Source organism: Physella acuta, unplaced genomic scaffold, assembly GCF_028476545.2.
Source record: "Physella acuta isolate Inbredline_101_S28 unplaced genomic scaffold, ASM2847654v3 ptg000677l, whole genome shotgun sequence".
Classification (NCBI taxonomy): domain Eukaryota; kingdom Metazoa; phylum Mollusca; class Gastropoda; family Physidae; genus Physella; species Physella acuta.
This window is the reverse complement of record NW_026732196.1, coordinates 268,334-293,445: the sequence shown is the minus strand read 5'-3', so window position 1 is coordinate 293,445 and position 25,112 is coordinate 268,334. Positions and strand designations below refer to the sequence as shown.

At 35.6% G+C, this 25,112-nt stretch overlaps 1 protein-coding gene and 1 long non-coding RNA gene across 2 annotated transcripts; both read left to right on the top strand.

Annotated features, from left to right (window-relative positions):
* The first annotated feature begins 452 nt into the window (after window positions 1-452).
* Window positions 453-16,683, top strand: LOC131949182 (collagen alpha-5(VI) chain). The gene is made up of 20 exons (XM_059310970.1): window positions 453-556; window positions 2,716-2,809; window positions 3,124-3,549; window positions 3,838-3,894; window positions 4,100-4,353; window positions 4,893-5,061; window positions 5,525-5,704; window positions 5,928-5,942; window positions 6,339-6,356; window positions 6,837-7,054; window positions 8,226-8,388; window positions 8,941-9,120; window positions 9,380-9,403; window positions 9,653-9,670; window positions 13,091-13,132; window positions 13,292-13,312; window positions 13,696-13,922; window positions 14,524-14,686; window positions 15,245-15,424; window positions 16,328-16,683. The coding sequence occupies exons 2-20, from the start codon at window positions 2,734-2,736 to the stop codon at window positions 16,375-16,377; spliced, it is 2,481 nt and encodes an 826-aa protein (XP_059166953.1). The 5' UTR covers window positions 453-556; window positions 2,716-2,733; the 3' UTR covers window positions 16,378-16,683.
* Window positions 16,684-23,673: 6,990 nt separating this feature from the next.
* On the top strand, window positions 23,674-24,860 carry LOC131949171 (uncharacterized). The gene is made up of 3 exons (XR_009388126.1): window positions 23,674-23,726; window positions 24,129-24,275; window positions 24,724-24,860. It is a non-coding gene; the product is annotated as an uncharacterized LOC131949171 (long non-coding RNA).
* Window positions 24,861-25,112: the final 252 nt, after the last annotated feature.

Here is a 25,112-nt window from a genome sequence, read left to right as displayed (position 1 = left end):
TCTGTCTCTAGCAGGCCAGAACTTAAAGAGTTCACTGACTCCGTCAAAGACTTAGACTGTTTTATTTGTCTGTCTACTACAGGGGTGAACTCGGCCGTTGGGCCGCTAGGGAAACAAGTCCATTAACCGCTGTAGTGGGCCATTCAAAGATTTCAATTTTTTAAATGTGTTTATGTAATTAGCCCCTCCACCGTGTCGCTTTGTTGTTATTGTATATTAGAATTCGTAAATTGATCCATGATTTTGTATTCACAATAGATTTTATAAAAATAAAAGGTTCACAAAAGTTTAAAAAATGTTAAACTATTTAAATTTTTCTAATCCAACTTTGATGTCAGCGACCGTGACTAATGAGTTAACAAGCCCCGCCTTGTGTTGTCACGTGACATTTAAATTCCCCACGGTGCATTACATCTCTGACACGACGCAGTTTTTTACACAATTTTAATTATTTTTTTGGCACCAAATGTGATAAGATTTTTACACCTATATTAAAGCCCCCGAGCTCAGTCTAAGGTTTGTGTTGTCACTAAACTGTGAGGCTGACATTTTGGTGGTAAGTACAAATATTTTGTGTCAGTTTTTTTTTTTAAAGAGGAACAAGAAAACAAACAGGAAAAGAAAGTATAGATTGCCCGTGTCCTCTGGTTTATCTATGGAGACAGTAGCCAATACGTTATAAGGCGGACCCTCATAACTGAAACTATATTGAAAGGAAGCTCAACTAAAAACAGAACATGTAATTTAAAGAAAACATTAAAATTCTTTAAAAATTATAGTCTGTGATACAATCTTATCATTGAAAATGAACTAAAGAAACCTCAATCAACAAAACAAGCTGTACATTGCGTTATACAACAGGGCCGCCGTGTGATACATCTACGCGGCGAAGTTGATTTATATCAGAGCATTTAGCTGTTGGGTAAATTCCAGTGACCAGTACTACCTCACATCGCCCATGGGTTATATTCTCAACGCACTGGTATTATTTGGGATTTGTAGGCTACCCAGAATCAAGCTCAAACTGAAGGCCAGAAATGTTCACGCTTAAAATAGGATACTTTTTCTTGTTATAAATTACAATTTGTCTATTATTTTATGATTAAATCAATACTGATATAACGGCGCTTATAATGTACATTTATATGTTTGAAGATATCTTTATTGTAAGTTGTTATTTAGTAGCAGCCAAGTTTGTGGATCGAAATCCGCGATCGGGATTTAGCACAATTTACCGAACAGTTCTGTTCCTTACTTGACATGTAGTTCAAGATCCGATGACAATGCTATTGGAAGTTACTTTTAAATAATTTTTTTTCAATTATTTTTAAAATAAATTGATGATTACTACATACAATACAATAATGCAGGGGCGTAGCGAGGGGGGGGGGGGGGGCGGGGGTGCGGACCGCACCGGATGACACCATTTAGGGGGGTAACACCAAGGCAAAAATAGCAAAATATATAAACAAAACTTGAAGGGGGGGGGTGCAAATCGAAAATTTGAGGGGGGGTGCAAATTGAAAACTTAAAAGTTTGTCCCCGGGAAAGGTCGCTACGCCTCTGGGGGTGACACCATTAAGTGCCGCACCGGGTGACACCCGACCTCGCTACGCCACTACAATAATGTCATCTTCTTACAGACAGATTCGTGAGTTCAATAAAAAACGTGTTTCAGTCATGCGATTGCTTCACGCTGAAAGTAACATAAATTATAGATATATAATAAGAAACATGTATATATATATATATATATATATATATATATATATATATATATATATATATATATATATATATATATATATATATATATATATATATATATATATATATATATATATATATATATATATATATATATATATATATATATATATATATATATATATATATATATATATATATATATATATATATATATATATATATATATATATATATATATATATATATATATATATATATATATATATATATATATATATATATATATATATATATATATATATATATATATATATATACTAAAACTTTAAAATTAGTTTAGTAAAAAGAGTTTATATAAATATAATAATGCATTACTGGGTCGCTCATTCACTTGTCACCTGGTGTATTCCGAGTATTTTAATGATTGCAATAGACCTGGAAAATATGATAAACAGCCGGTTAAACTACTTTAGGGGTGCCGTGTGCCATCCTTGGTCCGGCTGAGTCATCGAGTATAGGAGCCTACCGCAGTGGCGTAGCGAGGTCGGGTGCTATTTTTTGCCTTGGTGTCACCCCCCTAAGTGGTGTCACCCGGTGCGGTCCGCACCCCCCGCCCCCCCCCCCCCCCCCCTCGCTACGCCCCTGGCCTACCGTATCACTGAAGTAGGGCCCTCTTTGAAACGAATGTAAGCGCCTTCACACGATCTCTGGGGTGCCGTTAGAAGCCTCTTGATGTTGTATACTTTACAAGCTCACACATGTTTATGGTGACAGGATAAATGGTGTAGAAATACATTTAAAAAACTAACAAACAATGAAAATAAAGAAATATCTGTACCTATATTTATACAAAAAAGAGAATGATTAGTTCATCTGCAAATAATTTATCGCATCAGTTTACATCACTTCGTTAACTACTTTTCGTCAGATCTTTGACATGATCACTCAAAAGAAGTTTTATAACGGCTATTTGTGTTGCTTTATATCTCCATGTTTTATTTTTAGATTGACGTCTCACTCAAGATGGCGATTTGTTTATTACGGCTATTTGTCTTAGCCCTGGTGTCTGCTGAAGTTACTGGACACTTTGGTTTACTGTGTACGTTTTAAGCTTATTTAAACTTTACATCTGGGTAGCTGTTTGAATCATTGGATATATATATATATATATATATATATATATATATATATATATATATATATATATATATATATATATATATATATATATATATATAATAGGACGTGCTGGCTACATTATTAAAACTTAAGTACTTTTAGTAATTGCAATAGTGAACGAAAAGAAAAATGAAGTAGTTAATTAAAGACCAGGAGTTTGAATCACATTATAGTTGTTTGTGAACTAACGATCACCTTTTGTGAACTAACGATCTCCTTTTGTGAACTCCTCAGTTGGTAACAAAGTCAGAGGTCAGAACGGTGGTCAAGTCAACGTGGGGGGTGGGGGGAGACTTAACGGGCAGCAAGAAATTCTCATTGGGGGTGGGGGTGGTTTTAAAGGAGGTGAGCGTGGTGGTATCAAAGTTGGGGGCGAGATCCGTGGTGGCGGTCAAGGTCACGGAATAGGTCTTGGGTTAGGTCTAGGACATGGGCAAGGGCAAGAACAAGGTCATGGTCAAGGTCAAGGGCGTGGATTAGGTCTAGGTCTAGGTCTTGGACATGGACGTGGAAAAGTGCAAGGGCAAGGACAAATACAAGGACAGGGGCATGGAATAGGTCTAGGCCTTGGACGAGGACGTGGAAAAGGACATGGTCTAGGCCTTGGTCTTGGACATTGGTTCCGAAATAGGTTCGGCCATCGTCAATTACCAGGAAAAGGTAATCACGGAAGCTGTTGATTTATTTCATATTTCTAGTCATTTATTTTATTCCATTAATATTTATACTTACTTAATTAAATTATATATATATATATATATATATATATATATATATATATATATATATATATATATATATATATATATAGAGAGAGAGAGAGAGAGAGAGAGAGAGAGAGAGAGAGAGAGAGAGAGAGAGAGAGAGAGAGAGAGAGAGAGAGAGAGAGAGAGAGAGATTAGTAATGTTTAACAAAAGTGTGTATTTTTCTATTCTATATCCCTTTAGGCGGCATTGAAATTGAAGATTTTGAAATCTATTGGTCAAAGCCTATTCTTGATTTTTGTAAGTTCTGTTTTAAATTCAACTATAATAAAAGTTTCTTCAATTTTACCAATGAATCACTAATGCAATACAATATTTATTTAATAATAATTCCTATTCATGCCAATTTGTAAAATAATATAATTTTTTTCCTTTTTGGAAAATGTATGTTATAAGTAGGTTATAATGACACTCGTTTATCCATAATATATCAACTGTTTTTCAGCATCTTTTGGCAAAGAAATCCAATCGGTTCTGAAAGAAAAACGTAAGATCTACGGAGATATTCTACTGGCAATTGACGCCTCCAGTGGGATTGAGGAGACAAACTTCCGTAAGGGCTGCAAATTTGCCGCGGACTTCGCGAAATACTTTTCCGTTGGCGACACTTCTGCCAGGTTTGGAGCGCTGCTCTTCGGTGACGTGCCTAAAAAAATCTGCAGTTTGGGCACGTTCAACAACAACAAGGACGTGGCCAGGGTAAGGTGGGCTCTTTCTTTTCACGATGCCATTAGAAAAAATAGTAAAATGGCATGTATTTAAGTAAGAAGTTTCAGATCTCTTTAGACCTAGTGATCCATTGGGCAGATGAAGTAAGCTCATATGTTTCTTGACATCGGCATATGAAAGAAAGGTGTGGTCAGCACTTTGCCCAGCCGCCTTTACTTTTCCTAACATGAGTTAGGTACCCATTAGAGTTGGTGGACTCAAGGACTAACCCGGATACGAACTCGAGACTTTCGTGTCAGCTTAGGTAAAAACGTCCCATCCAATAAAATGTTGAAACACTTATTTTAAAGACTTTATGTTAAATGATGTTTTAAACCTATAAATGTTAAAATTTAAGCTTTTCATCAGCGTATTGTTTACATTTAAAGAAAAATTGAAATATTTAAAATGCACGCACAAATACAAATTTGACTTGAAAATAATGCTTGTTTTCTTAAGTTACTATCGGTTTTTATTTTAGGTAAGATAGGGTAATGATTCTAATTAACTATGCCTAATGATCATTACAGGAGATCTACTACGCCCAAAGAATAAACAAGAGACGTGAGACAAACACTCACCTGGCCCTCGATCTGATGATAGAAAGTAACTTGTTTGACATCGAGGCTGGAGGTCGCGCTGATGCCCCGGATATTCTCATTCTGATTGGTGGGAGCAAATGCTCGAACAAAGCAAAGAGTGAGTGACGTAACAGAGGTTTCTATAACGTATTAATTAAAACACACAAGGTAGTTGATAACTTCAGCAAATATATAAGAATATAGAAAGGTGTTAGTAGTCGTATAACAATACTGCAGGTAACAACACCAGTTGGTAAATCTAGATCTGAAACTTATTGCTAAATTTAAATACCTTACATTGTAGAAATTTATTGTTTCGTGAATTATTTGATTTCATGTTCACTTGTCATTAAGCAATGTACCAAGTTTCTAAACCCCTTTACAACTTTAAAATCGTATCACTCATCTATTTTCTTTATTTGACGTTCACGCTTTAAGATTTGATGTGATTTAAAAATATAGTTATAGTAGCCTGTAGTTAACTACACAATGTAAACAGACATGAATGTCTTTAATTCCAGCCCTATAAGCCTGCAGTAAGATATACAATGTAAGTAGGTAATAAATATCTTTGATTCCAGCCCTAGCAGCAGCCAACCGCTTAAAGAACCGAGGCGTGCTCATCATCACCGTCTCTGTGGGAACTGAGGGCAGCGCGGACCTTCAAGAGATCTCCAGTAGCACCAGCAGTTTCTTTAGCGCCGTGTCTTTTGACGGTCTGTGGACGATCATCGTGAAAATTATAGAACGTACGATCAAAGGTCAGTGTCAATAGAATAGCAAGAGATGGGTGGATACCTTTTAACGTTAGGGTAGATATCATTTATATTACAAATGCACTGCTGCCATATATAAAACATATATATATATATATATATATATATATATATATATATATATATATATATATATATATATATATATATATATCCTGTATAATTGAAATTCAACCAATTCTAATAATTACACTTCATCATTTTTCAGTTATCATAACGCCAGGTAGGTAGTTAAACCATTACAGACAAAAGGCTTATAAACTTGACTATACAAAACTGTGACGCTTAAAAGACTTTTTATTTTGTCTGTAATAGAGGCAGCTAAGCGTATTTTTTGAAGAAAAAAAAGCTTATTTTAGTACTCTTGTTTAGCACTCTAATATTTGACTTAATTAGTAGGCTACCTTGTATTCAACTTGTTTAGTACTTCTAATATTTGACTTAATTAGTAGGCTACCTTGTATTCGACTTGTTTAGTACTTCTAATATTTGACTTAATTAGTAGGCTACCTTGTATTCGACTTGTTTAGTACTTTTAATATTTGACTTAATTAGTAGGCTACCTTTATTCAACTTGTTTAGTACTTCTAATATTTTACCTGTTTTTTTTTCCTTACAGAAGCACCTCCGGCTGAAGGTATGACAAAAACCATTTTTAATAACTCAATACATCTGACAATAAACTCTACAATTTTATATTTTGTTTCTTTAGTTTGATAAGCAGTGAACTTATATTCATCAATAGTATATCATGAATAATCAGAGAAAGTTATTAAACAAATGTATCTTAACTACGATAAAACCCACATAAGTTTTGATTTTTAATGATTGTAAGTTTTCTGATGCGAATAATGATATGCATTTTTATTACCATGAAGCATCTTCAATAAATCGCCCTGTTTCATATTAAAAAGCGACAAAACCATACAATCGGTTTTAATCACAAGAGCTGTTAAGTCATTCCCAACCTTCATACTTTGCTTTCCATTGCAGTGTTTACCTATTTCCATTAATTTCTACTCTATTTACCATATTAGTATGTACCTAATTCCCATTTATAACACTATTTCTCAGCACAAAAGTTTCTGATTCCCATATTTTTTTTCCTAATTCCCAGCTCAGTGTGCAGCGTTGGTCGATCTCTTCTTCGTCATGGACGCCTCCGGCAGCATAGGAAAAGGCAACTACAAGAAGCAGCTTCAGTTTGTCTCCAACCTGATCCAGCCCTTCACCATAGGCAACAAGGGGGCAAAGGTCGGCGCTCTGCTCTTCAGCACCCAGGTCCAGAAGTTGTTTGACCTCAAGACATACACAACCAAAGACGCCATTACTAAGGTAAGGCACACACAACCAAAGACGCCATTTCTAAGGTAAGACATACACAACCAAAGACGACATAACTAAAGTAGGACATACACAACCAATGACGCCATTACTAAGGTAAGACATTACAACCAAAGACGCTATTACTAAGGTAGGACATACACAACCAAAGACGCCATTTCTAAGGTAGGACATACACAACCAAAGACGCCATTACTAAGGTAAGACATACACAACCAAAGACGCCATTTCTAAGGTAAGACACATTTCAACAAAAACGCCATTTCTAAGGTAGGACATACACAACCAAAGACGCCATTTCTAAGGTAGGACACATTACAACCAAAGACGCCATTACTAAGGTAAGACATACACAACCAAAGACGCCATTACTAAGGTAAGACATACACAACCAAAGACGCCATTACTAAGGTAAGACATTACAACCAAAGACGCCATTTCTAAGGTAGGACATACACAACCAAAGACGCCATTACTAAGGTAAGACATACACAACCAAAGACGCCATTACAAAGGTAAGACATACACAACCAAAGACGCCATTACAAAGGTAGGACACAGCAGTAGTATATCTAAAGCGTTATATTGAGGTAAGGAAAGAGCAATATTATAACCAAAGACGTCATTTCTAAGGTAGGACATACACAACCAAAGACGCCATTTCTAAGGTAAGACATACACAACCAAAGATGCCATTTCTAAGGTAGGACATACACAACCAAAGACGCCATTACTAAGGTAGGATACAGCAGTAGTATATCTAAAGCGTTATATTGAGGTAAGGAAAGAGCAATATTACAACCAAAGACGCCATTTCTAAGGTAAGACACACACAACCAAAGACGACATAACTAAAGTAGGACATACACAACCAAAGACGCCATTACTAAGGAAGGACACAGCAGTAGTATATCTAAAGCGTCATACTGGGGTAAGGAAAGAGTAATATTACAAGCAAAAGACGCCATTGCTAAGGTTAGGTATTATTTTTTCAAATAATATCATATCCAAGTTAGCCTATAACACTATTCAAAGTTACCGTATATATTATACTGTATGTTTAAAGTCTACCTGAGTTATATTCAGATTTTTTTAATATCCTAACACCAAACTATCCCGAGGTTATATATTGTAAGTCTACCTGTGCTATGTTCACATTCAGGCCATACTGGCCGCGCCGTACCTTGAAGGCAGCACCAGCACAGACCTGGCACTCAACTACATTGTCGAGAAGAACGTCTTCGGCGCCGCTTCTGGTGGTCGGGCAAACGCCAAGCGCGTCGTTGTGGTCTTGACTGATGGAAGATCCAACAATGTGTTCAACAGTACGTTACATTTTGGGGAGTTTTAATACAACTGTCGTGTAGAAAAAACGACGCATAAAATATACATTTATTTTATATTAATACATATTTAGAAATAAAATTTAGATTAATAAGTCATACTTTTTAAATAATAATTTTTTTTAGTCGTATTGATACTATTTTGCTTTAAACTATTGTTTTATATATTGACTACTTTTAAAATAATAGAAAAAGACGATGGTATTTATATTGATACAATGTTATCAATAAAATTATATTTTATAAATATATTATTTAAAAAAACGTTTACAATAATATAAATTAAAATTTATAAAACATTAACACAGTAATGTTAAGTCGGCCTTTTGGATGTCGGGGTTTTTTTTTTGGTTATTTTGATATCGGTTTTTTTATATCGGTCATATTTCATTTCGGACCTTTGTCCGTGTCGGCCTTTTGTCGATGTCGGCCTTTTATGCGGATCCCCTTTGATGAAAATCTTATTTTAAATCAAGGAAAGATGCTATTCTCTTAGATGTATGTGTAACATTTGTATATTCATGTTGTTGCCAGCGAACAGAGCGGCAGCTTCTGTGAAGAACTCTGGAGTTCAGATCATCGCTATCGGCATCGCCCAGGCTTTCCTGCAGGAACTGAGGGCCATCGCCTCCAGCAATTCCGATATCTTCAAGGCCGCTGACTTTGACGCTCTTAGCAGCATCAGGCGAACTTTGTCCACGCATATTTGTGAAAGTGAGGATCTTTTAGTTTCTTGTGAGCTAAGGAATACATTCAAATTTGTGCAATCCTTAAATTAGTTAGGAAAATATACCAACAATTGAAAACAAAATTATATTTTCAAGATTTTTTAAATGCAAATTATATAAAAATATTTTTTTCATAAAATAGAATATTATTATTTCTAGAAAATCTAAACAATTCGTATTATTTACTTGTTCTATAAATCATTTTTCTTTGTATTTTAAATTTAAAACTCTTTTTATGGTTGCAGCTGTCAATGAAGTCACTGATGTTGGTGAGTATATTCAAGATTACAGCTTTAAATAATTTCGCATTTAAGAGGACATTTTGATCTATAAATATATACTGTTCATTTGTTTTCTTTAGCTGTGTTTTAAATTTACGAATACTTTCTGTTGTACATATTATAAGACGCACTCTGATTTACTTTGTTCTATTTGTTAGTCTTTGATAGTTACAAAAATTTCAGATATTTCTTTTCTGTAATGCTGAAATTAAAATGCACATTTTTTCTTCTGATTAGGTGCTAACAATGTTGAAGGTAAACCTTTTATCACATGATTAATTAGAAAAATTGAATATATTTTAGAACAGATAGAAAAATAAACGTATAGGAAACAACATTGTTGCCAGATTTATTAAGTTAAAGACGGTAGTGTTTGCACCTTCCCTGATTGACGTTTATCTTTTACTAGCCGTCCCAGCCAGGCCCTGCTCTGGCTTCTGTGAAAAACCTTTCTGTTAAAGACCATTACCTGTGTGTTTAGTAATCATCATAAACCCGGCATTGCACACCCAAACCAAAACAAAACAACAAAACGCAAACATAACGCTAACACAATTACAAATACAAACGAAAACAAAAACCTAACAACTAACCCAACCACAACCACAAACACCAATACGAACACAAAGAAAAAAAAACGAAAAAGCAAACGAAAACAAACCAAATCCAAATGCAAAACCAACCACAAACCCAAAGAAAAAAACACAAACGAAAAAACAAACGCAAACAAACCAAATACAAACGCAAAACCAACCACAAACACAAATACAAACACAAACGCAAAGAAAATAAAACACAAACGAAAACGAAAAAAGAAAGAACAAAAACGAACCAAATCAAAACGCAACCACTAACGCAAACCCAACCTAAACACAAAGAAAACACTAACGCGAACATAAACGCACAGTGCTCAGAGTCTAGCCCGGGGCGGAATCGCCTGTTTCAGCTTAATAAACGACTATAGTACCCCAACTTATTCATAGTCTTTTGCACTCACTTTAATGAACGTAGGCGCGAAACCGAACACGGGAGGCCCGGGACCTCAAATAGCACCCTGTCTGGGCGCCAGAGGACGCACCATGACGTCACCGCCTGATTGAACTTAGTAAACGACTATAGTACATAACTTATTCATAGTATTTTGAACTCACTTACGCAAACGTATGTACCATAGCGTACGCGGTAAGGCCCGGGACGCCAAATAGCACCATGTCGGGGTGCCGGAGGACGCCCGGATTTGATTCACTTAAAGACTATAGTAACCTTTCTTATCCATTGTCTATCGCACTGTTAAAAACAAAATTATGCAGCATAGCGCTCACATGATAGCCCAGGGTGCCAAATCGAACCGTGCAAGGGCGCCGGCGGACGCGCCTGTTTCAATTTAGTGAACAAAAATGATAATACTCCAAGCTTATCCGTAAATGGAAAGAAATAAACTTATAGGATTTGTAGGACCTAGCTTATTAAATGTTATTGATTTAAAAAAAAAATATTGCACAGTATGTTCAGTGTATAGAATAAATAAAAGGCAGTGTTAAAAATACCTAACGACATTGCACTTAATCAATCCCCGCTAATTATGTAATTATTATTTTTTTCTTAACACCAAAAACAAAGTAATAAAATGTAAATTCTTTCTACTTAAGAATTTTTTTTATTAAAGGGAAGTAACTGTGCAGTCAATACATTTCCGACACAATTTTAGAAATTTTATAAACGTCGATACACTTTTTAAAAATTTTATGTCGCGTTCATAATTGAAAATTATTCTTCTAAGTAAATAGAATGAAAATTGTTTTTAAAGACTTTCAATGGTAATTTTTTGACTCGTAAATTTAGACTATGAACACGATAAAAAATCTAACACTTAAATCCATAGAAGTGTCAACGACAAACTTTTTTGCCACACGTTACAGAACTGAGCTTTATATATTAGACTAGCCGTCCCGGCCAGGCCCTGCTCTGGCTTCTGTGAAAAACCTTTCTGTTAAAGACCATTACCTGTTTGTTTAGTAATCATCATAAACCCGGCATTGCACACCCAAACCAAAACCAAAACAACAAAACGCAAACATAACGCTAACACAATTACAAATACAAACGAAAACAAAAACCTAACAACTAACCCAACCACAACCACAAACACCAATACGAACACAAAGAAAAAAACAAACGAAAAAGCAACGAAAACAAACCAAATCCAAATGCAAAACCAACCACAAACCCAAAAAAAAAACACAAACGAAAAAACAAACGAAAACAAACCAAATACAAACGCAAAACCAACCACAAACACTAATACAAACACAAACGCAAAGAAAATAAAACACAAACGAAAACGAAAAAAGAAAGAACAAAAACGAACCAAATCAAAACGCAACCACTAACGCAAACCCAACCTAAACACAAAGAAAACACTAACGCGAACATAAACGCACAGTGCTCAGAGTCTAGCCCGGGGCGGAATCGCCTGTTTCAGCTTAATAAACGACTATAGTACCCCAACTTATTCATAGTCTTTTGCACTCACTTTAATGAACGTAGGCGCGAAACCGAACACGGGAGGCCCGGGACCCCAAATAGCACCCTGTCTGGGCGCCAGAGGACGCACCATGACGTCACCGCCTGATTGAACTTAGTAAACGACTATAGTACATAACTTATTCATAGTCTTTGGAACTCACGCGAACGTAGATACCATAGCGTACACCGGAAGGCCCGGGGCGCCAAATAGCACCCTGTCGGGGTGCCGGAGGACGCCCGGATTTGATTCACTTAAAGACTATAGTAACCTTTCTTATCCATTGTCTATCGCACTGTTCAAAACAAAATTATGCAGCATAGTGCTCACATGATAGCCCAGGGTGCCAAATCGAACCGTGCAAGGGCGCCGGCGGACGCGCCTGTTTCAATTTAGTGAACAAAAATGATAATACTCCAAGCTTATCCGTAAATGGAAAGAAATAAACATATAGGATTTGTAGGACCTGGCTTATTAAATGTTATTGATTTTAAAAAAAAAAAAAAAATTATTGAACAGTATGTTCAGTGTATAGAATAAATAAAAGGCAGTGTTAAAAATACCTAACGACATTGCACTTAATCAATCCCCGCTAATTATGTAATTATTATTTTTTTCTTAACACCAAAAACAAAGTAATAAAATGTAAATTCTTTTTTCTTAAGAATTTTTTTTATTAAAGGGAAGTAACTGTGCAGTCAATACATTTCCGACACAATTTTAGAAATTTTATAAACGTCGATACACTTTTTAAAAATTTTATGTCGCGTTCATAATTGAAAATTATTCTTCTAAGTAAATAGAGTGAAAATTGTTTTTAAAGACTTTCAATGGTAATTTTTTGACTCGTAACTTTAGACTATGAGCACGATAAAAAATCTAACACTTAAATCCATAGAAGTGTCAACGACAAACTTTTTTGCCACACGTTACAGAACTGAGCTTTATATATTAGATAGAATAGGAACACTGTTACAAGAACTGCATACAATTTGACCGATGACAATGAAATACTTTTGACAACACTAGACAAAGAATAAAACATAAGACTGACCATAGACTGTGACCAAATATTGACCATGAGTAGAGATTAAGAGAAATGTGATTGTAAAAATATAACCACTGTTTCTGTTTTGTTTTTAATAAAACAGCTCCAAATGTGGCAGTTGAACCTCCAAGGATACCACTTCCTGGTGAGTTTTTTTTTTGTCCTCGAACTTTTATAGCCTGTCAGATGTTTAATGAATGCTATTTTAACTTCTTTAATGGATGTTTAGTCAGTGTTATTTTAGCTTCTTTACTGGATATTTACTAATTATGCAGAAAAAAAATAATTTTTTATTAATTTTCAGATGTGCCTGCTGCTTTACCACGTAAGATTTTTTAAAATTTATGTTAATCTAATCGTTCCATTTATGGATCAACATTCTTGATAACAAAATAAAGTACAGTTTGTTTTCGTTGGGGCAAGATTGTTTTAAAAGAAGGAAACAGTGTACTTAAAAAGGATTACCTCTGATTTAAAATATGAAACTAAAACCTTATCTTTAAAAGAAGTATTAATATTTTATAAAAAAAAAATATTTCAAAACCGCAAAGAGCTACTTTAATTATGTAATTTTTAAAAATAAATATGTATCCAATTTGAGAATTTCTAATCTGAAAATCTATGCTGAATTGTAAATACAACAGGATGTTTCCCACTTACTAACGAGTATTTACATGTGTATTGTAATCGCAACATATTTCCCATCAGCCCCTGTGAACCCCTGCCCCATCAAGGTGGACATCATCTTCTGCTTGGATTCCTCTGGCAGTATCGGCCCCGTCAACTACCAACTTCAGCTCAAGTTTGCTGCAGAAATCGCCAGTAACTTCCCCTTGGGCAATGACCTCGCCGCTATTGGCAGCGTTATTTTTAGCAACACAGCGGAAAAAGTGTTTGACCTAAAAGACTACACAAAACAAAGTGAAGTCACAGAGGTAACCTAGTTGTAATATTTCAAAGATCGTGTTATAAAATTGTAAGGTGTGAAACCCTTTTTATGACTGTGATGTTCCGGGGTCTTTGTTAGATGGTATGTGTCTGCGTGGTTGGGGTGTAGAGCAATTTGCTATGAACCCGCAAGTCTCAAGTTCGGATCTCAGTCCAGACTTGAGTCTGCAGGATGTACCTGAGTCCACCCGCCTCTCACGGGTACTCATCTCAGGCAAGTGAAAGTAAAGGCGTCTTGGCATAGTGTCGAACACAAAGTCTTTTCATATACCAAGGTGAAGAAACAGGTCCTTTTCTTCCTGTACTCAGTGGATCGTCATGATTAAAAGGGGATCTTCAATTTATTTGTTAGAAAGTAAATTTTCATAACACAGATAGTATAAACACGGTTTAAAAATAGGAGCAGAATTCTTTGACTTTATTGGTTGCTGTGTAGCTCACACGTGACCCACTAAACTGTTCGTGAAGTTCAATACAGGTCTTACAACTAGAGGGACGATACTTTGATAACGCTAGACCGTATGACTTGTATAGTTTGTTTCCCTGATGTATCATGTCACCACAAAACCCGACCACTTGTATCAACAGGCCATTCTACTGACTCGATACATCAACTCCACCACCAACACCCACCTGGCCTTTAACCTCATCTCCGAGCACGCCATGTTTGAGACCGAGGCTGGAGGCAGGGACGATGCGGCCAAAATTATTTTATTTATGACTGATGGACAATCTGGCCAACCTAAGTTGAGTAAGTCACAAAATTATTTTATTTATGACTGACGGACAATTTGACCAACCAAAGTTGAGTAAGTCATTAAATATTTTCAGTGACGTGAATGTCGTAAAGTAGGCACTTACTCCTGTAAAAGTCTAGGTCCCATAATCACTTACCATTGACTAAACGCAAAGCCAAATACAAGTCTCATATATCACTCTCTGTATAAAAGAACACACATTATCACTCATTAAATCATCACATTTTATTGTAAGTCCCATAGATCATTCTATATATGTAAGCCCTTACATCGACTTTTCCTTAATGCAAGTAACATACATCCCTCGAGTCCCATCATGTAAGCCAATACACCACCACCCACACAATCCTGTTTATACTAAGTTTAAAGCAAGGTTTCAATCTTATCGCTTTGGTGGTGGCATTAAACTTGGTTTCCCTTTGGGTTTTTTTAAACGATGCAAACAAAACTAAAGTATAAGCAATTAAAAAATTAAATTTCTAATGGGCCCTTTCAGTTTTGAGACCCTTTAAACGTGTACTCACTGCTAACTTCCGGTGTTTATATCCCAGCTGTTGAGTCAGCTGAGCGACTGAAGGAGCAGGGTGTCAACATCTTCTCCATTGGGGTCGGCAAGTACGTCCTGGAGGAACTGAACAGTGTGGCCAGCGACGCCAAGAACGTCTTCACGGTCACCGGGTTCAACGCCCTGGACAACATCAAGAAGGCGATATCGGTCAGGGCATGTGATGGTAAGTTGGAGTTTAGTTCTGTTAGTTTCTGTTTCATCAGAGCATGTGAAGTTAAGTCGTAGAATTCATTCAGTTCTGTTAGTTTCTGTTGCCGTCAGGGCAGGGGATGGTAAGTTGGAGTTTAGTTCTGATAGTTTCTGTTGCATCAGAGTATGTGAAGTTAAGTCGTAGATTTCATTCAGTTCTGTTAGTTTCTGTTGCCGTCAGGGCAGGGGATGGTAAGTTGGAGTTTAGTTCTGATAGTTTCTGTTGCCGTCAGGGCATGTGATGTTAAGTCGTAGATTTCATTCAGTTCTGTTAGTTTCTGTTGCATCAGATCCAGAGGCGTAGCGAGGGGGGGGGGCGGGGGGGGGGGGGACATATGTCCCCGGGCGCCGACCTTAGGGGGGGGGGGGGCGCCAAATTGAAAGTTTGAGGGGGGGTGCAAATGAAAAGTTCGAAGGGGGGGGTGCAAATCGAAAGTTTGAGGGGGGGGGGTGCAAATGAAAAGTTCGAGGGGGGTGCAAATCGAAAATTTGCTCCCGAGGGGGGCGCCAAATTGAAAGTATGTCCCCGGGCGCCGGGAAGGGTCGCTACGCCTCTGATCAGATCATGCGATGGTAAGTCTTAGATTTCATTCAAGTCTTCAAGTTTCTATAGCCCTCGGAGCATGCGATGGCAAATTAGTTTCATTCAGTTCTGTTGTTTCTGTGGCAATCTGGGCATGAAATAGTAAGCTGGAAATTTCATTCAAATCTCTTTTCTTGCTTGCATTTTGGTCTTTTTCTATTTAAGATAGTTAACTTATAAACGATGTTCCCATGTCTTGGATGAACTGTATAACTGATATATTTGATTCGTAGAGTTGATTATGTGAATGATATTGACGTCACATAACTAATGTTTCAATTATTTTGTTTCCAGTGTCTAAGGCCGCGCAAGAAACAGACCAATACGAATACGATGAACAATAACCAGAAAGTTCACGTTAACCACCTTCTAATTTATGGTTTAATTAAAAATGGTTTTATTCTTATTTAAAATATTTGTTATCATTACTAAATGTATAGGTTATCAAATTTGCATACTTTTACTCCTCAATATATTTAATTATGACTTACTTTATCAGGCCTTGGGTGTGTTATACTAACGAGGAATCAAACTTTAATTTATATGTTCATTACTTATTGTTAGGGTTATATTTTTAAACTTGGTATTTTATCACAATTATATCATTGAGGTGACTGTTTTTAATGAAAAATAAAATTGATAAACGCAAACATTGTGTTATTTATTCATTGTTGTTCTGTAATAAAATTAAGTGAAACAATTCTTTAAATCTAGAGCCTTTAATTCATTCATTTTTCACAACAAGAGAAATGGCACTGAAGTTATGGTGTTAAGGCCGGTAGACTAAAAATTTGTAATGTCTGTAAAGTATAACTAGATGAACATTATCCTTGTTAATGTCATTGTAGTTCTCAAATATTTTTTTTAATTACGGTAGTCTTATGTGTTAAGCTAATGTGTTAGCAATCCTTGGTACTATAACATCTGAACATTAAGGCGAATAGTGCTTGTTTGATATTTTCCTCTATGGCCTATATTTCAAAACAAGGCAACATTCCGATTTCTCAAAAAACGCACGTAAATTTGTAAGGTACTAATAATATCCCGCACTATTATGCACATTTTATTAGGCGTTCACTTAGTGTGCAATTCTTTTTTTTTACGAGATTCCATTCTAATATAAAATGTTTAAGTAATTAAAAATGGATTACAAATATTGTCCTGATTTGACATCCCTCGTAGTTTTATATTAGAATAATCAAGAAAGTTTAGGGGAGATCACTCGTGGTTTATTTATTATTTATTTTTTTCAGTACCTTAAATGTTTTAAATTTAGAATACAGTTGCATGACTAAAAACCATTGCGCACCTAATGAACGTGGTGACGCGTGTCTAATAGTGCGAAATAGTTTGATGAGACACCCTACTTATTTGGACAAAATTGTAATCAATTCATAAAAAATTAATTAGGCAACCAATTAAGACAAATGTATGTCTTGACCAACGTACCAACTACGAACCGTATCTATAAGTTAGAAATGCCTGCAATTTTGCTCGGGTGTTTCGATCTAGACAGACAGACAGACAGACTGACGACAGACTGACGACAGACAGAAGCAGTGAGTGAAATAAAAAGCTTGTAAAAAAGCTATTGAAATGATTGAAATTGAGTGATTTTTGTGATTTTTATAGTAAAACAAAAACTTTTGAAAAGAAAGCAATTTAAATTATATATATATATATATATATATATATATATATATATATATATATATATATATATATATATATATAAGCTACATTTGGCGCGTTTTTTTTTTATAGATTAGCCGTTTCCCCTATTAGGAACAGCCCTGAACAAATTGTAACAAGAGATGAGTATTGATTTTACAACCCCTATGCCATTTTAACACCGGCCACAAATGCTTGATTAGACCAAACAAAACAATACATTGATTAACAATGAGTCATGTCACAAGTATTTCGCCATGTTTTTATATGTGTTACAAAGCATGTTATCATTGATGTAATCTGTGTTTGTGTTGTGTTTGTGTTATTGTTGTGTTATTGTTGTGTTGTGTTTGTTTTGTGTTTGTGTTGTTTTTGTGTTGTGGTTGTGTTGTGGTTGTGTTGTGTTTGTGTTGTGTTTAGTTTTGTTCTGTTCTGTTCCCAATTTGATTCATTTAAAAAACATCTACCGTGGCGGAGCACGGGTATGCAGCTATATAATATAACGCTGGTGGTAGTGTGTCAGTCCTTCCTGTGGTAGTGTGTCATCGCTATAGATTTTGGAAGTCTCTCCCTGGGCGCGGACGGACGGGAGAACGTGTCGATCGGCGGCGGTTTAGATGACGCCTTGGGTTCGGGAAGGAGAGATATCTGGGCGGACGTTCGTGAGAGCATTGGCTCTCAATTTTTATTTTTATTTTCGTGAGTATCAAAGTGCTACCGACACCAGCGCGCAGCGCCATGCGTTGAAGGAATATTCACCTCAATGCGGGGACCCCCATCCGCGCGCAGCGGTAAACTCTGAGGTAATATCCATATCCATACCGTGGCGAAGAACGGGTATGTGTTTAGTTTTCTTCTATTCAGAAGTTGGTACATTTTGCCTCGTGAGACAATGAAATTGCGCCACGAGATTAAGACGTTATTTTCTTTTGGTGCAGGCTCTGTTGTGGCAGGTCATGCAAATCCTAGGATGGCAATCTCTGCCACAATTATTGCAGATCATAGTGGTATATATATATATATATATATATATATATATATATATATATATATATATATATATATATATATATATATACGATGTCACATATTTAGACAGCATGGTTAATTATTATGTCAATTACTGACAATAAAACACGCATAACTAAAGCCAAGCGAGATTTTTCTGCAAAAAAAAAATTGGCTATCTAAGTTAGAGACCGAATGCAGATAATTTTTTTCCAAAATAATGTCCTAACTGTTTTTTTTTTTTTTTTTGTAGATCAATGAATGCAGGAAAGCAACCATCTCTTCCATCTAGATATTGTATGCTTTGTATAGTGAGTAGGCCTACCGGGCCGGCTACCAATGAATAATAAATGGCAACCACTGGCCCTAGACTATCTTTAACAATAGGTTTCTAGGAACTAGGAGACTTAGAAATTGAAACTTTCTGAATTAAGTGAAGAAAGATGGCGCTGGATGTGCCATGTATTAAGGATGAGACCAGACGAGGTTACAGCAATGGCGCTCGATTGTCCACATCAAAGAGGACTATGAAGCTTGAGCAGAAAACTACTAACAGGAGCAGAGAAAGTTTCAAAGGACTGGATTTCTCTGGTGGCCCCATTTACCCTAGGCATCGACGGTAAAAGACGATGATGATGAACTTAGACAAGCTACTATACTATTACCATTCTGATAAAAATCATGCAAAAATAGAAATGTGTTGCTTTTCGATGTTTTAATTGCATAAAAATTCAAACTTTTAAAATTCTGACTCCTTTGGAAACTGCTGGAACTCACCTCCAAATTTGTATTTCTGTCTCAGTTTAGCACAAAGTACGAACAATAAGATTTTTTGTTTTAATACAAGCTTTTATTGAACTTGTTTACTCTGTCGGTCTGTATGGGTCGAAACGGAAAAAGGGTCTGGGGACGGTTGCTCGCTAAGTCACCCACTTACTTATCATTTGGATACGCCTATGTATGTCAAGCTTACATTAAAAATATATCAATGGTAGTCCGACACGTATCATTTATCGACCGGCTAAACCTTTTTAATACCTGCTCATTTCGAAATGTTCTCGCTTTGGAATTTTAATTAACTACTCACTAGTTTTAATTAAATGTGTGGAATGTAGTATGCTCTATTCAATGTTATATCCTATATTACTTGTTACAAAGAAGATTTATTAACTGTAATTTGCAAATTACGAAGTGGACGGCCATTTTAGGTAGGTTATAATGTGACGTAGTGGACGGCCATTAGAGCCAGGTTCACTGGTGACGTATTAGACGGCCGTCATTGCTAGTTTTAACAGTGACGTAGTAGATGGCCGATATTTCTAGTTTAAAAAGTACTAAAATGGACGGTCTTTGCAACTAGGTTCATTGTAGGATTAGTGGACGGCCGTTATAGTTATTCTAACAAGTGACGTAATATATGACTGCTATACCCAGGTTATTAAGTAAACAAAGACCAAACCATCTAAAAATTCAGAGAAGTATTAAACAAGTGATTTTGAGTTTTGTAATAATTAGTGTTGCTTGTAAATCTTTCAAAATAGAACTTGTTTTGTCAGATGCGAAATAGCAGTAAAACGTCCATTTGTTCTAATAAACCATTATTTAATAAATTCCAGTGCAGAATTTTTATTACATTTCAATATATAGTGTGCATTATCTCTGGTTGGCTTATAGCTACATTGCTAATGAGCAAGTGAGCATTAAATATAAACCAGTTTATTGTTAGAAAGAATGCTATGTTAAGGTGTTCCCTTTAAATCCAGTTTGTGATATAAATTAAATAACCTGCATCCATTTGTAATTAACGCAATAGGATTTATAGTCTTATAGAGACTGTACTTACAACAAAATGAGTTTCCTGTCTAATCCCTATTTGATCCCTGTTTGATTAAATACAGACGCAAAAATTTTTCGGGAAAATTCGTCTTCTTCTTCGTTCTTAATTTTTAGTGTTGGAAGTAAAAAAGTAAAGTAAAGTTTCCCTTTCAAACCTGACGGTCTATGGGGCAAGTGAAGTAGAGTTCACTTGTTTCTGTGACCTCGGCATATGAAGAGATAGTGTGGTCAGCACTATGCCCAGCCGCCTTTACTTCCCCTAACGTGAGGTAGGTACCCATCAGAGTTGGACTCAGGGACGGTCTTATGGCTCTAACCCGGATTCGAACTCGAGAATTACGGGTTAGCAGTCCAGCTCTCTACCGCTAGACCACTGCCAGATAAGGCTCGCTCACTTCCAAAACTAAAAATTAAGAACGAAGAAGGAGAAGAAGACGAATTTATCACAATTAAGGATACGTGTCAACTGGTTATGCGCCATTGGGGCCATTGACTACGATTTCAGCCTGCTTTTCTTTTTTTTTGGATTTGCTTCCATAGCCTTTGTCCAACCAAGAACAAAATGCAAGGCAGCAGTTGTCTCTCCTAAAAGAGTGGCTGTCCTCAGCTAACGAGCCTCAACTGGTGGCTGTCCTCAGCTGACGGGCCTCAACTGCCCGAGGGTTCGAACTTGAGACTTTTCGGCTTAGCAACCATGAGCTTTACCGACTCGACCACAGTGCTTCTTCTAGACTTTTTTCTCCGGGGGGGGGGGGGACACTTGAAATTTTCGGCGGGGTGGTAGACTTTCTTCACCCCCCCCCCCTCTTCCGAAGAACTGCCTTGAAGAAACTCTTGCCTAGTTATAATTAATATGGTTATAAAATCCTGTCTGTTTTTAATCCATGTCAACAATATTATGGAAGGATTCTCGTCGACTCGGTCGCCTCCATTGGTGTAAAGTTTTAAGGGAACACAAAACATACACCGTAATTATTTAATCTTTTCCGGAACGTCTAGCACGCACACACACACACACACATACAGACACACACACACATACACCTATATATATATATATATATATATATATATATATATATATATATATATATATATATAAATATATATATATATATATATAAATATATATATATATATATATATATATATATATATATATATATATATATATACATATGGATTGCGCCAAATTGTACGTTCGCCCCGGGCGCCGGGAGGGATCGCACCGCCTCTGGTCGTGATTCCCGTTAGGGAAAGGGAGACACTTTTCCCCCGAGAGAGTACGAGAGTAAAATCAAGCTTACAGTTTATCTCGTTTACCTTAAGCCTGACTAAACAAAACTAGTTGAGGCCGCAGTTTTTTTTTAACTGCCAGCCATCTTCACAGTGTTGTTTCACATGCTGTCAGAAAATCAGATACGAATGTTATAAGATACCCGATATTTTAGACAAGAAAATAATATTCACATTTGCTTGATAATTAACATTTTACCCGCCACCTGCATGTTCTAAATGTTAATAAAGCTAGTGAAGCGGAAATGTGCATGTAATCATTAACAGGTGGAATAATTAGCTTAGTGATGCGTGGCAGTCACTTGTTAAATACAAATTGTTTTACTTCAAAATGTATTTGAAACGTGAGGTCCTATAAAGTGATTTCTTATTTCCCTAACGTCATTATTTTACAGTTTTCGTTCATCTCCGTTTACAATTAAGTACACATTTTTGTTTTTAAATAGTTTTTTTTTTAGCGTGGCCTTACTGTAACCGGATTTCTATTTCTGTTATGCTGCATCAAGCTAACAAAACAGAAAGAAAATTTGACTGTAATTAGAGATTGTCGTAATGGTTATTTTTTTAATTAATCCTTAAGAAGCATATTGAATTGAACTACTGGTACAGGTATAAAACAGGGGTGTAGGACTTCGACTATCACTTTAACCTATTTGTGAGTAAATGTTTGATTACTCTAACAGTTTATACATATTTTTTCTACTTAATACTAGGCTCCACTCCGGTTTTAATAAGACTGCTATTATCATTGTTTGCTGTTATTCGTAACTTAATTTACTGTTAAAATTAATTATTACAAAATTTAGGAATTTTACATTTTTAAATTTTAAAAATTAACTAAGCAAATTATTAAAAATCACATAAATATTTAAGTTGATGACATCGCGGACTAAGCAAACTCACCTTGAAAAACACAGGTCTAAACACACGCTCAACTCTTATTAAGAAGTTAGTTAAGTCAATGCCAAGAGAAACGGACGTCCTTTTTGTCAACTTGTTGGGCTCTGCCATTAATTGGATTAATTAATAATTTAAAAATGTTTCTGCCGTATTTGTAAACTCTTAAAACTCGAATTAAAACATAGCATTCTACTAACTTCATTATTGCATCTTACGACCGTTTTGTATAGGCCTACTATTAAACACGAATTATTTATCTTAAATGAATCAACTGCCACATATTATTCTGTTTGTTTTTCCTTCAATATCACGTTTCAATCGTATTATTCTCCACTCTCCACGCCGACAAATATCTCGACATCCTTTAGCATACACATATTTAGAAAATTTCGTTTTTCCACCCATCTGTTTACATCCCACCATGGCTAAAAACCAAATGTTACTTTATTTTTTACCAAAGCTAACCACGTGATAACCGTTTATCTGACGCCATGAGAGGACGTCTGCTCGAGGTGTGTGTGCTGCTGATTTTCGTCTCAACGGCCAGCGGTCATTTTGGTCTTTTTAATTATTATAAAGGTAATTTTATTTTCATTCATTTACTAAAAAATATAGTAATGTTCAACCAATTTTGTTTATAGCAATATACTCTGCATCAGATTATAATGTTTTAGAAATAAAATATAACAGAGTTGAAATGTTAATTTTTGTTGTTGTTAATGTTATTGAAACTTTATGGTCAGAATTTTGTCTTTCCTAAACTACTAAAAATAAAAAGCAGAGCTGACTACACTATTAAATGTTGTTGTTGTTGTTTTGCGTCACCTTACCATTTTAATACTAGTATCCCAAAAAAGTTAATGTACAATCGTCAATTATTTGAACTAGCAACATTTTTAACGAGAAAATTTTAAAACATCCACAGCTTTAAAAAAAAGAGGAAACAACCAGCCCCCACCCCAGCCTACACAGCCAGCTAAAGGTATATGCCTTTTTGTGTAATATTTTTCTTTCTCACATATCAAAATATTACAAAAATACCTCCAAATGTTTCTCTTATTTACCACAATCGCTAAAGACAATACCAAAAAAAAGATCGTGTCAATTATTAGTAAAACATAATGATCCAATATATTAAAAATAAAGTAGGCACAATACTAATTTACATGTGTAAATTACATTTGTCTTATGTTTTATTAACGTGTTACACATCTACATTATTAAATTAAAAATGCTCTTAGCGTTCACGCGAAGTCTTTGAACAATTTATCTCCCCTTGTACATTATGTTTTTTAAACTATTTATCTCCCTTTATACCTGACGTCTTTGTAACACTATCTCCCCTTGCCAATGACGTCTATGAACCATTTATCTCCCCTTGTAGCGGGCGTGTGTAGATGCCCCACCGCCAACAGAAACAATCTCCAGTCATGTGACCTGGCATCAAAGACTTTTCTGGGCAAGCGCACGTGCTGCGACAACCTAAGTCCAGATTTCATCACCGGACACTACCACTGTTCCTGGAATCAAAGTCAGTATCTGGCGTTAAATTACATAGAATTTATATGTATCTGTTGTATACGTGTATAAATAAACATATAACATACACACACACACACACACATATATATATATATATATATATATATATATATATATATATATATGTGTGTGTGTGTGTGTGTGTGTGTGTGTGTGTGTGTATATATATATATAAATAAATATATATACATATATATATATATATATATATATATATATATATATATATATATATATATATATATATATATATATATATATATATATATATATATAAAGATCTTTATTTATCATGTTTATTAATAAATTAACTTCGTGCTTTTACATTGCATTTCTCACCCTACTCGGGTTAACTCTTAGAGCAAAGATTTAGGTTGAGAGTTTCTATGTCATTTAATCGATACCCCTCTCCACCCACCCCACCCCTCATCCCCCAGACGATGACTGCGAGTGCCAGAATGTGCCACAAGTGGACTACTGTCGCGAGAACTCTGACACGAAGGGAACATTCCAGGCTAAAGACGAGTGCTGTAACGGGAAGAACCCCATAGGTTCAACGTACAAGTGCGCTTATGAAGGTTGGTTGGTGTTTGTTGTTTTAAATATTTTATTCTTGACAACCCCATGAATGGTACATATGCAAGCACAAAAGTACATTACTAAGCCTAATCTTCTAAACTTTTAATTTTCTTAACCTTAAATTCTAAGAAAAACTTTCTTCATATGCATGATATTAGAACTTTCTCAATTTAACTTTATAAACAAGATTTTGAACCTAACATTTTAAACCTAACATTCTAAGCGTTAGATTCTAAACCTAACATTA

Coding starts and splice junctions, on each gene's coding strand:
- LOC131949182 (XM_059310970.1), top strand. CDS start 2,734: ATGGCGATTTGTTTATTACGGCTATTTGTCTTAGCCCTGGTGTCTGCT. Junction 4,354..4,892: donor ACAACAAGGACGTGGCCAGG/GTAAGGTGGGCT, acceptor TGATCATTACAG/GAGATCTACTACGCCCAAAG. Junction 13,313..13,695: donor TGTGCCTGCTGCTTTACCAC/GTAAGATTTTTT, acceptor ATTTCCCATCAG/CCCCTGTGAACCCCTGCCCC.